The 12,721-nt window shown below is 53.5% G+C and overlaps 1 protein-coding gene across 3 annotated transcripts in view; it reads left to right on the top strand.

Annotated features, from left to right (window-relative positions):
• Positions 1-293: 293 nt before the first annotated feature.
• The window catches only part of VWC2 (von Willebrand factor C domain containing 2), a 136,714-nt gene continuing 124,286 nt past the window's right edge, over positions 294-12,721 (top strand). For all 3 annotated transcript variants that reach the window (XR_010842354.1, XR_010842355.1, XM_059073954.2), the window contains exons 1-2: positions 294-550; positions 2,281-3,085. Coding sequence is in view for 1 of the 3 variants with exons in the window: in XM_059073954.2 (XP_058929937.1) it covers positions 2,402-3,085 (684 nt within the window). In the remaining 2 variants the exon portion in view is untranslated. The remainder of the gene's footprint in view (positions 551-2,280; positions 3,086-12,721) is intronic.

Raw genomic sequence — 12,721 nt, 5'->3', positions numbered from 1 at the left:
TTTCTCCTTTATCCAAGAAAACTAGCACGTCCATTGATCAAGATCAAAGAGTAAAAACAAGTCTGAACCACACAGGCCTCTGCTTTGACAGTTTCACATCCCAGCGAAGTTAACCCGAAATGTTTCTATTCGGTGACAGGACATGTGGGCAGGAAACGGGGGACATAAGCATCGACCGGGGAGAGACGGGCAGGGAGCCCGAAAGCACGCGGAACGGGCTTTTATGAGTTTCTGACTCTTACGCGCCTCTACCTCCGGGTTTCTGAATGTAAAGAGGGAAAAAAAAAACCCCTCCCACGGGCTGCTAAGCTAACACGGCCTTCGAATTCCAAATTGAACACACTTTGGTTCTGGCTTTTCAACAGTCGCAAGACCAAGCCGTCCACGGGGAGGAAAGCCAGAGGGGGCCAATTGGGAAGGAAGAAATTAAAGGGAGGAATAAAGGAAAGGAAAAAGCCCAGATGAAAGGTCCAGCGGAGAGTGAGTGACAAGGCCGGAGGATGGCAGCCGGAGGCGGAGGTGGGGAGGCGGCTGCGCTGCAAGCTGACAGGTGGGTCTCGGGCCTGGAAGGGGGCGGGTGAGCGCGAGGCCCTCCAACCCCTGGGCAGCGCCGGCCGCCGCGGCGACGCCTCCCGAACCCGGGCCGCAGAGGAGGGGCGGAGAGCGCGCGGGGCGGGCGGCGGGCTCCCACTCCGGCCTCGGCGCCGCTCGCCCGCCGCGCTCCGGGCGTCTCTTTGCCTCCGGCTGCCTGGTCCGGGGAGCCCCCCGCGCCGGCCGGAGGAGAGGAGCGAGGCCGAGCCGGGGCGGCCCCGGGCACGGTTCGTCGCGGAGACGCGGGGACCAGCCCTGAGGATGAGCGGCGGAGGACGGCCCCGGCACTGACGCGAGTTGGGGCCCCGGCTCCCGGCCGCCGGCGGTGCGATGAGCCTGCCAGCGGAGACGCCCTAGCCGGGAGCACGCGCCGGCGAAGCGTGCAGCTGGGGCTGCGCTTTCCGCGGTGCGCCCCGCGCCGGGCCCCCGCCGGCCGGAGGATGGACGCCGGCGCCCCGGGGCCGCGCCCGCCGCGAGCCCCGCGTCCGGCCGGCGCCCTGCGCTCCTGTACGTAGGCTGGGCGCCCGCCCCCGGGCGGGGGGTGAGGGTCCGTGGTGGGTGTCCGCGCCCGGGGCGCCCTTCCGCCTCCCTGCTGCTCGGGAGGAGCCCCCTAGCCCAAGCCCGAGTTTGTACACATGGGTGATGGCCCGCGCTGAAGTCCGCCGGGCCGGGGGTGGGGCTCGGCAGAGGGCACGGGCGACCCGAGCCTGCTTGAGGGGGTGGGGATGAGGGGAGGAAGCCACCCGGAGGCGCGCTGAACCGGGGGGCGAGGGGGCTTGGAGGGCTTGGTGGAGAGAGGCTGGGTGGCCAGCGCCCTGCGGCGTCTAGGGTTCCCTCGGCCCCTTTGGGCGGCACAAAGTTCGGGAACCAGAGAGGCTTTCGGAGACAGGCAGAGTGACGGGGGCTCGCCCCGCCCGGCGCCCGCCACCCCCGGCCTCCTCCACCGCGCACCCTAGTGCTGCCGGGCCCCGCTGCTCTGCCGCCACGACCCCTCCTGGGTCAAAGAAATTAGGCGACTGCGCGCTGCGGCCCACGCAGGGGTCTCTGGTCTGCGCCCCGAGTCGCTGGGCGGCTGCCGGGTGGCTGGTGGAGGAGCCACAGCCTCCTAAAGACCCGACCCGCAACCGGGAACGGGGGTTGGGCTGGGGGACAGTCACGGACCTTCTTCTGGGCAACCAGGCCTCGGGCGGAGGGCGGGGAAGGGGCGTCTGCGCCCCGCACTGGTGGCGTTTGCAAAGTTGTTAGGATGAGTCACCGGGTCCCGGGAGCTTTCTTACCCCCCTCGCGCCCTTCTCCCCCAAACACCCTCGGGCAAGCGAGGAAGGGTTTCCCTCTCATTTTCCTGCGCGGCCGTCAGCGCCCGCTCCACTGCGGAATTCTCCACTGAGGAGCGTTTCGGGAAGTGTGGCCGGAACCCGGAGTTCCGTGGCTCCCTCCGAGCCTGGCAGGGGGCGCGGGCCCTGCTAACTGCATCCCCGCTGCTCCGCCACCCGCTGATCACGAAGACACGGGGAACACTGCGGGCCGGTGTTTTTCTGGGACTCGCTTCCGTGTCCATGTCCGCAGTCTGGGATGTGTAGGACCCCGGGGCGTGCCCCTGCCCTCGGGGTCCGGCGCGCCCGTTTCGGGAGCCGCCGGGCCGGGCGCGCGCGGGCCTCGGGGCTCAGCTGTGCTGCTTTCTCTCCGCAGGGACGGCGGCTCCAGACTGGCGGCGGCGCGCCCCCGGGCTGTGAATGCGACTCGCCCGTCGACCTCGCTCCCCGCCCGCCCGGCCGCCGGGACGCGGTAGGGGTGGCCCAGCTCCACGGCGATGGCAGTTGGCGCGCTGTCCAGTTCCCTGCTGCTCACCTGCTGCCTGATGGTGGCTCTGTGCAGCCCGAGCATCCCGCTCGAGAAGCTGGCCCAGGCGCCCGAGCGGCCGGGCCAGGAGAAGCGCGAGCACGCGTCTCGGGACGGCCCGGGCCGGGTGAGCGAGCTCGGGCGCCCGGCGAGGGACGAGGGCGGCGGCGGCGCCGGCCGGGACTGGAAGGGCAAGGGCGGCCGCGGGCTGGCCGGCCGGGAGGCGTGGAGCAGGCAGAAACAGGCCTGGGCCGCCCAGGGCGGGGGCGCCGGGGCCGGGGACCTGCAGGGGCGCCCCCGCGGGGACACCCCGCACGAAGAGCCCCCGGCCGCCGCCGCCCAGGACGCGGCGGGCCTAGACCCAGAGCCCACGCCCGAGCTGCCGGAGGAGTACGCGTACCCGGACTACCGGGGGAAGGGCTGCGTGGACGAGAGCGGCTTCGTGTACGCGATCGGGGAGAAGTTCGCGCCGGGCCCCTCGGCCTGCCCCTGCCTGTGCACCGAGGAGGGGCCGCTGTGCGCGCAGCCCGAGTGCCCGCGGCTGCACCCACGCTGCATCCACGTCGACACGAGCCAGTGCTGCCCGCAGTGCAAGGAGAGGAAGAACTACTGCGAGTTCCGGGGCAAGACCTACCAGACCCTGGAGGAATTCGTGGTAAGAGGCGAGCGCCCGGGCGACTTCGCCCGTCCCGGGAGAGGGTGAACAGGCTCTGAGTCCCCACTTTGGGGAAGAGGCGCTCTGTGCGCCTCAGAGGTGGGCGGCGCTGTGCCCGCGTCCCCTCAGCGCGACCCCTCTTTCTCAGTGCAGAGGTAATGTTTGAAAGCCGTGTGCCCAGTCCACGTGCATTCGCTCGGTCTTCACGATAAAAGGGTTTCCTTACAGAGAAGCCCGTGGCCCTAAGGCGAACAGCCGGAGCAAATTCACTGGCTGTACTTTTAACCTTAATTGGCTGCTCCTGAGTTAAAAGTGTTGCTGCCGAAACGCTCGCCCTGTTTTCAAACACAGGGTAATTTACCCTGCTGTTTGGGATGTGTTCTTGAGCTAACAGCTCATTAAGGGAGACTCTTCATATAATAAATAAGCCGTTTCCCTAGATTATGTGCTGGGTATCAGGCAGATGTTCTAGAAATTAAAAGAAAAAAAATGCTTGCTCAATGGATGCCAAAACATAGTCGACAGCAAAAACAAGAAGTCCAGGTTACGGTTTAAAATGGTTTTATTTTAGGTGAGTACTGGTAATAATATTAGTAGCGCTATTTCCTGAATGCCTACCGTATGTTAGGCTCCAGGCTGCATTTTTCACCTGTATTAACTTAGTTAAACCTCAAACCACGCGATTAAGTAGATAATTATCTACTATTTCCAGCTGATAAAGAAGAGGAAACTGAGACACAGAATGTTTTAAAAAGGTGTCGAAGGCAACACAGCTGTTAAGAAGCAGATTCATTGGTCAAGCATGCTTTTACCCCCTACACTCTTATTTGAACCAAAAGCCCAGCCCCGCAGGGGCACTGGCGTGGATGGAGATGCCACCCAGCACTTGTGCTGGCCAGGGGTGAACTCCCCCCCGAAAGCCCTGCTTCTTCACTACCGAGCCTGGGAGACAACTGCTCTGCTACTCAGTCATTCCAGTCCCCCGTGGTCGGCTCAGTCCAGCTGGACTTGGCCTGCCAGAGGTTTCCCCGGGCAGCAGAGGGCATCCTGGCCCCTCCAGCCCCCAAAGCTGAAGAAGGAGGCAGATGCGAAGGGATCCTTCAGGGTGCCCAGACCATAGCCTCTGAGATCTGCAAGTTGAGAACGTGCCCAGGATGTGACAGCGTGTAGTGAGTTTTAGGAATGAATTCTTGAGTGTTGTAGGACTAGTAATGTAAAGCCGAGAAGGACAGATCTATAGGTAATGTAGAAAGTGTGGAGATGCTGGGATTTGGTCAGAAAAGATGACTTTCCATCCTGGTTTTGCCACTAATCGGCTGCATCATGGGAACAAAGCACATCTCCCCTCTGGCTTTCTTTTTCCTCCTGTGTAAGGTAAGGGCCCGACATTCCTTAAGGCTCCTTGGAGTTCTAACAACCTGACACCCGGGGTTTATCTCCAGGCAAACCTGTCTAAGACAGTTCTTGGCTTCAGCCCTTTAGAGAGACAGACAACTTTGATGAGAACCTACTAGGAACCAGGTGCTGGCCATACTACAGAAGTCAGTCTGGAACCCTGCCCTCAGAATGCTCCTGGAGGACTGGGGAGCCGGGCAGATGCCTCCCCAGATGTTCTGGGGTGCAGCCCGGACGTGCATAAGTAAAGCTGGCCATGGGAGCTGGTGGAACCCAGAGCGGGGAGGGGCCTTCGTGTTGGCCTGGGACGGGGCTGTAGCCAAACGATTCTCTGGAGTTTTAGATTCACAGGAAAATCTAAGAGGTACAAGATCAAAGAGGAGGGATTAGTTTTTAATTAATACCATTTATTGTTTGCACTGTGTGTAGTTCCATAGTCATTTCTTATAAGTGTCCGTGAGGTAGGCTGAGGAATTACTAGCATTTTGATCTCAAAAGCCCAAACGCATCCCGGAGCAGCCATCACAGGTAGAAGGAAGAATTCAAACTTCTATTCTGGTTATTCATTGCTAAGTGCTGGATGCCATGAAGCTGCCTGTTGTATGGGGGTGGGGGACCGGTTTTGTTTTTGTTTTTAGCATCTTTATTGGAGTATAATTGCTTTACAGTGGTGTGTTAGTTTCTGCTCTATAACAAAGTGAATCAGCTATATGTATACATATGTTCCTATATCCCCTCCCTCTTGCGTCTCCCTCCCTCCCACCCTCCCTACCCCACCCCTCCAGGTGGTCACAAAGCAAGGAGCTGATCTCCCTGTACTATGCGGCTGCTTCCCACTAGCTATCGGTTTTACATTTGGTAGTGTATGTATGTCCATGCCTTGTATTGGATTCCTGTTTTCCAAAATTGGCGCATAAGTAGAATGTGTTTCCCACTCTGAGATGGGAGATGATAGCCACTAAAGGGAGACTGGAAAGATTATAATATCAGTAAGAATTAAAATACCAGTAAAGCTATTTTTAGAGTATTAAGAGCATCTTTCATCTTCAAGTGATTCTTTGTTCTTAACTTTCATCCAATCATGACCAGCTGCTAGGCTGACACTGTGCGCAGCTGCTATAAAATTTTCATTATATTCCTGCTCCTATGATAGGTACAAATGCATAACGATTGCATTGTGTATATCATGCTTGTTCATTCTGTTAGTATCAGGAACACTCCTAAGGCATTTCCCTAACTTAGTGTGGCTTTGTGCAAGTTTCATTCCGCGAACAAAAGAGGGTGCGGTGCTTTCTGGGAATAAGCGTAGAGGGGTGTAGGCTCAGCTGTGAGTCCAGGGGTTTGTGGGGCACAGCTGCTCCTGTAGCTGCTCTGGAGCCTCCAGGAGACCCATCAAGGCCTGCAGTTTGCACAGCACACAGTACATGGAAGACAGGAAAGGAAAGCATTTTACATCTGAAGCGCGTTGCGCTTCTCTGAGAAGAATGTAATCCAGTGGAGGTTGTGGTGCCATAGGGTCACGTCTGGAGCGCTCCTGATCATGGCCAGGTCAGGGGAGGGGAAAGGCAGGCCCGTTCTGGTCCTCTTTCCTTGGGAGCCACGCAGGCGCTTTCTGTTCTCTGCATTCCGAGAGAGAGTAGGTTACTGAGGGAGGCTGGGAGCCCGTGGTGGGCGCCCGAGAAGGTGGAACCCCGGATCCTTGTGCCTGTGATGCTGTTGGGCCCGTGTTCCGGACAGAGCGTGGCTCTTCCCTACCCTCTCGTGCTTGTCTGTCCTGGGTATGTGTCTGCAGTCCCTGTGCCCGTTGCACAGTGAGGCCAGACAAACCGCAACGTCAGAGCTCGGAGCCGAGAAAGGTTTATTTATCACAGGGCCACGCCAGGAGAATGGCTGGCTCACGCTCCAAAGACCCAGTGGGTTTCAGGGAAGAAGGTTTTATAGGGAAAACCTGGGGGGGGGCGGGATTCAGGGTGTGTAACCCTCCTCTGATTGGTTGGTGGTGAGGTCACAGGGCGGTGCTCCAGGGATCTGTGCTCAGCCTGAAGTCACCATCCTCCACCCGGATGGGGGCCTTAGTTCCTGCAGAAGAGCTCAGGGATATGTATCAGATATCTGTGCTCATCCCTCAGGAGGAACTGGGACCCTCCCACATCCTGCTCTACTGTTTCTTTCTGCATTTCCTCACTCCCCTAATTAGTGACTGTTTGAATCTGACCTTTGGAACTCAGGGAAGGTCTTGGAGGCAGAAACCTTTCCCCTACAAACAAGAAATAGAAAGCACAGAAAGGCTTGTGTACTTGGGAGGGCCCCACAGGGTCCTGCTGGGTTTCACTCTCTGCCCAGTTATCTCTGTACTTCAGTCCTGTCTTTCCCCTTCTCACCAAGGCTCTTTACCCCATTCAAATTCCCATTCTTTACAGCCTGGGTCAGGCAGATGTCAGCAGAAGACCTTCAGTGCAATACCCTTAAGCTGCTAATAACAATTAGAGTAATACTCTCATTCCTCCAGGGATGTTTGCAGTTTAATTTGTATATTCAAATAAAAACATAGTTACTAGTAGAATGTCCTCCACTGCCTCTGAAATTATACCAAGTGTCCTGTTCTTACACCAGCAGGCCTCCAACTTTGAGTAAGGAAGCTGGTCTATCCGTTTATAATTTTTATACATGAATGCTATTTCACATGCTCTCTTGCTTCCTGGGGCATGCCATTTGTATAACAAAGTACCACAGACCCGGTGGCTTAAACAATAGAAACTTACAGCCTCACAGCCCTGGAGCCTGGAAATCTGAGATCAGGGTGTGGGCAGGGCTGATTCCTCCTGAGGCCTCTCTCCAGGGCGTGTAGAGGACCACCTTCTCTCTGTGTCCTCACATGGTGTCCCTGTGTGCATGTCTGTGTCCTGATCTCCTCTTCCTATAAGGACACCACTCATATTGGATTAGGGCCAACTCATATGACCTTATTTTACCTTAATTACCTCTGTAAAGACCTTGTCTGTAAATACAGTCACGTTCTGAGGTATTGGGTTTAGGACCACAACATCTGAGTTTGCGAGGGGACACAGTGCAGCCTGTAACAATAGGGTCAGTGACCAGAGTTGACCTCGTAGGCCTGGGTCCAAGGAGGTGTAGGGCACGCAGTGGGGCGAGGATGCATCAGCAAGTATGACCGGAAGAAAGAATTTGTAGAGAAGGCACAGAGTGATGGGTAATGCACGGAATGACGTATAACCATAATTAAGCCACCCACCCATGTCTACTCCATTCTGAGCTCCACTTCAGGAATTACTGTGCTACTTGCTTATGTCAGTGGGTCCTTGTAGCATCCGTATGATACGTACTTTTAAATTTGCCCCCGAGAGCTGCCATACAGGCCAGCAGCACGTCAAATTTGAAATTCATTAATTAAAACACGATTCCATTTTGAGCAGCCAAAGAACCTGTTCCCCTCCTGGGCATCCTGATTTCTGGGGAACTGTGAAGACGGAAACAGGGTCTGCAAGCTTGTTTCCACGTTTCGTAGAACCTAACAGAATGCATGCGACTCCCCGAGATACAAGAGAACTGAAATTTCACTTTGCTTTCGGTTGGGATGATATCAGTTCTGTGTGTCGTTGGGTAGCTGATCAGGAGGTCTGATTGGCAATTGTATTAAGTCTTAGAAGAAAAAGAGAAAATGAGTTATTGATACGTGCTGCTTGCTGGGCTGTCTTGCAAAGCAGGGGGACTGTTGGACAGAAGATCAGTGAACGAGGTAGAGTCACAGGTGAGATGACCCGGCACCGCTGAGTCACAAGCCCCTCCTGGGGCCTCAGCAGCGGACTTGTTGCAAAATCTCCTCTCTGGGAGCTTATCAATGAAAAACAACTTACATGAAATTTGGAATCAAAAGCTCCATCTCAATAGATCTCTACTGCAATTATGAGCAAGTGCCAATAAAGAGAAAGACACAATTCTCCATACTTTTCAGTCTAATAGTATTTATATTCTTTGGGCTGATGTTACTTAGACCAAAACAATACCATTATTATTTTCCTTTGCCGAGGAAAATGAACTAAGTTGTGTAAAGTCGATGTTCTTTCCTGTAAGTCAATTTCATGTGTGTGCTATTGCTACGAATGAGTTTGTTTTGGCTTCTAGGAAGATTTGGCAAATTCTGGACTTCTTAGTTTCTGCCTTTCTGTTCAATGCCATTTAAATGTTAACTTTTTTTTTTTTTTAAAGAAAGGAGACTACATGTGGTTTCCCTAGACCTTTCAGATGTGTCCCTAACTCAGGTGGGGGAAACCTAGTGTGAATGACCGCTCTTTCACATGCTCCATGCAGTGCTTTATTTGTGCGTATGAGACAAATGCTATAAAAGTTCCCACAGGACATGTGGTCCTATCCAAAACTTCCATAAAACCCCTGGTCCATAAGATATTCCGTCTCTGCCAAAAGGTCCTCGATATTTTTGCAAGACCATTTTGTCCGGTCCAAAACATACATAAAGATATTTGCTCCATAGCAGAAGGTCTTTGTAGCAACGTGGATGGACCTAGAGATGATCATACTAAGTGAGGTAAACCAGGCAGAGAAAGACAATTATCATATTATATTGCTTATATGTGGAATCCAAAAAAAGACACAAATGAACTTTTTACAAACGAGAAATAGACTCACAGACATAGAAAACAAATTTATGCTTACCAAAGGGGAAAGCAGGGGGAGAGATAAATTAAGAGTTTGGGATTAACACATACATACCACTATATATAAAATAGATAATCAACAACGACCTACTACTGTATAGCACAGGGAACTGTATTCAGTATCTTATAAAAACTGTAATGGAAAATAATCTGAAAAATTATATATACTAATATAATATAATACTGAATCACTTTGCTGTACCCCAGAAACTAACACAGCATTGTAAGTCAACTATACGTAATAAAAAAAAAGAAGAAAGATCCTTGATATTTGGTCTTGTCCAAAGCCATTTGGCATGGACTCTTTGGTTAGGACCGAATTTCAAGGACCTTTGGGTGTGGACCAAATGTCTTATGGAAGTTTTAGACAGGACCAATATCTGCTAACCTTAACGTTTAGTCTTTTATGTTGGGTAGAAGGAAACCAGCATTCATCCATCGCTTACATGTTTTATATGTTGGGGGCGGGGCAGGGTTTACACAATAGACTGATGAGCTGGTGGTATTTTTTGTTTGTTTTAGAGGAGAGAAAACTAAGGTTCAAAGCAGTTAAGTAACTTGACTGAAGTCATCAAGCTAGCGATGGGGGAGCCAGGATTTGAGTCCTGGCCTGTTGGACACTTCCTTGCAACTCTGCCTCTTTACCTTCCTGATGCCGTGGGGATGGAGGGGCATTCTGTGCGTGGCTGGGAGAATTTCTGGTCCATGGAAAAGGGAGGGCTTATACAGGCCTGGAGTGCCTGGTCCACTTTGTGTCCGGTGAACGCTGAATCAATTTGGGTAAGCGTTTGTTTCTGTGGACTTGGGTTTTGCTCAAGCCATTGAGGACAAAATGAGTATCTGTGGCCTTCAAAGTATAAAGTCTTGAGTTGAAAGCAGGAGACGAGCACTGATCCCAGGAGCTCCCTGAGGGCAAGGAGGGAGGCTCCGGCAGGCAGTGGACCGGGTACCAGATCTCGGCCGTGGGTCAGACCTCAGAGGTCACCAAGCCCACGCGGGGGGTGCAGACCGACGGCCCGACAGCCAGCTCCGGCCCACGGGGGTGCTCTGCTTGGCTCAAGGCACATCCGACGTCTGTGTGATAGAGCAGACGTTGAACAAGTGAGGTTCTTACAACTACTCCAGTTGCTGGTTTCTTGTGAGAACAGGGTAAGCCCCAGGTGGCAGCCATCTGCCAGGGCCAAGCTGCTCCTTGAGGAGGGCACTGGCTCCCCAGCTGACCACCTCCTCCCTTGGTGTGACTCCCCGGGGTCCCACAGCCATGTGGCTTTGTCACGCTCTCTGTTCGCAAGTGGAGCAACGTCACCCTAGAAAATGGGTACCTTCCTCGAGATCAGACAAGCTGGCGGCCTCAGAGGACGGAGGGACCCCGGCCGTGCTCTCCAGTCCCGTCCTGCAGTTGGGGTGGGCAGTCGGTTTCTAGAACTTTGAGCACAGAGTCCTTACCCTCTGACGACGTGAGCTTGAGCTCTGGTTCATCCCTGTGCCTGTGGACAATACTCGGAACCCCCTTATTAGATGGCGGGAAAACGTGGAGAGGACGCTGCCGTCTCTCTCGTGATGAGAAGGAAATGAGAGATACGAAAACCTGCAGAGCTCTGCACACGCCCTGCCCCAGCAAGGCGCTTGGTCTCTGGCAAGATGGCCTGTGAATTTCCTCACCGTTAGAGGGTGACCTAGGGGGCTGTGTGTTCCCAGAAGTATTTCCTTCTCCGATCTGATAAGTCCCAACAGAAAGCGCATGCTTGCATTTATGTATTCAAAAATACTTTTTTGGATAAATATTTGCAGGCGTTGGGCTACATCCTGGATGTACAGTGACATACCGTCAGGTCCCTCCAGTCAAGGGGGCAGTGACCCTATAGAGAGTGATGTGCCCAGAGGTTGGTCAGGTGGGGTCGTGGTCTGCAGGGTAGGCAGGTGGAGGCCCCTCACCTAGATCCCAGTGCTGTTAATGCTTTGTGTTTAAATGACAGAGGAAGAAGAATCCTGGGGCAGCTTTCTAGGGAAAAGACCAGAAGAGCCTGTTTCAGATGGCGCAGTTGTGAGACTGAGTAAAGGATATGGTTTTCCGCTCAAGTCTGCATCCCCTGTAGCCATCCTTCATGGCACGGTTCTGATCATGTAGCCGGAAATCCTTCTTGCTGCTTATCTGTTCCAAGGCTGAGATCCTGCCAGCTGGATCTCACTTCTCCTTCTATTTCTGTCGGGCGCTGGGGTGCGTCCAGGACAGAGGGTGTCTTTCGAATGGATGCAGAAAACGATGATGTCAGGCATCTGCCCGTGGCCCTGCGAGCTCTCTGGGAAGCCCTAGGCCCGTGGAAATGCAAAGCAATGGAAACTTAAGCTGCCGTGTGGCTCTGTGCATATCCCCTCATGGCAGAAATGATTTTACCTGGGACTATGGAAGACTCATAGGCTGAAAACCCACTGTTTAGAAAACTCATGAAATCCTGGCTCTCATACAATAAAACACATCTTCTCAAAAGCACAGCAGGAATGGCAAAAAAAAAATAAGAGAAATTAGTCCATAGAGGTGGATGTATGAAACCAGAGAGGAAAGTCAGTCGTTCAGGGGAGACTGTCTTAGGGTGTCCACCGATGCCCGGGGCCTGCACCCTTGGTACTCGAGGCCAGGCTGGGCCACGTCACAAGTCCAGGGTCCCAGGTAGGGAGAGTCAGATCAGGGTACCTCTCCTAAAGGCAGAGTCCCCGGAAGAGCCTGTCCTGCGAGAGGTCAGTGTAGACACCCCCCCGGATGGCCTCAGCACTGGGCAGAGCTGGAGGCTTCCCTCTCAGCAGTTGCACATGCCCTGCTGTGGGTGTGGAGCCCCTAATCGTGCTTCCCGGAGCACTCTGGATGATCCATGTGGAATATTTTTGTTGAAAGTGGTCCCAGGCTGGCAGGGCCCACAGGTATCTGACAAAGGCAAACACTCTCCAGCCACAGAGAATCCCCACAAATAAGGTTCCAAGGAACGGGATGTCAAAATAACAATTACACACGAGAAAAGAGCATCGGAAACACGAGTCAGCCGAGACAAACGCAGTCAGATCAGACCCAGATGTTGGGATACAAACGAGAATATTTTTTTACAGGCAGAGAAATACATGTGGGAATCAAGTGGATGGGTAAAAACCACCTCAGTATATACCGAGTACTTGCCAGCTTTGGAAAGGAGTCACATAGAGCCTGTATAAAGGAATGCTACAGTAATTGGAACTAGTCTGCAAGGGGTGGATTTGACAGGATGATAGGTGCAGGTTGTGAGATCATTTAGTGAATCTGGGGGTAGATTTGAAGAAGTTGCCCAGAATGAAACACAGATGCACGGATAGAACATAGGAAGGAAATGTTTTGGTACATGGAGGATAGAGAAAGAAGGGCTAACATACATCCAATTAGAATTTTGAAAGAAGTAGCAGAGAATGTGGAGAAGATGAAGAGATAGTGCCGGAGACTTTCTAGTTGAAAGACCCCTATTTCCTGATTCAGGAATCCCAGTGAATCTAAAGAAAGATATATGTATGTGTGTGTATATAAATC

Source organism: Kogia breviceps, chromosome 9, assembly GCF_026419965.1.
Source record: "Kogia breviceps isolate mKogBre1 chromosome 9, mKogBre1 haplotype 1, whole genome shotgun sequence".
Taxonomy (NCBI): domain Eukaryota; kingdom Metazoa; phylum Chordata; class Mammalia; order Artiodactyla; family Physeteridae; genus Kogia; species Kogia breviceps.
Note: the sequence above shows the minus strand (reverse complement) of the source record. Positions and strands in the feature narration are given on the sequence as shown.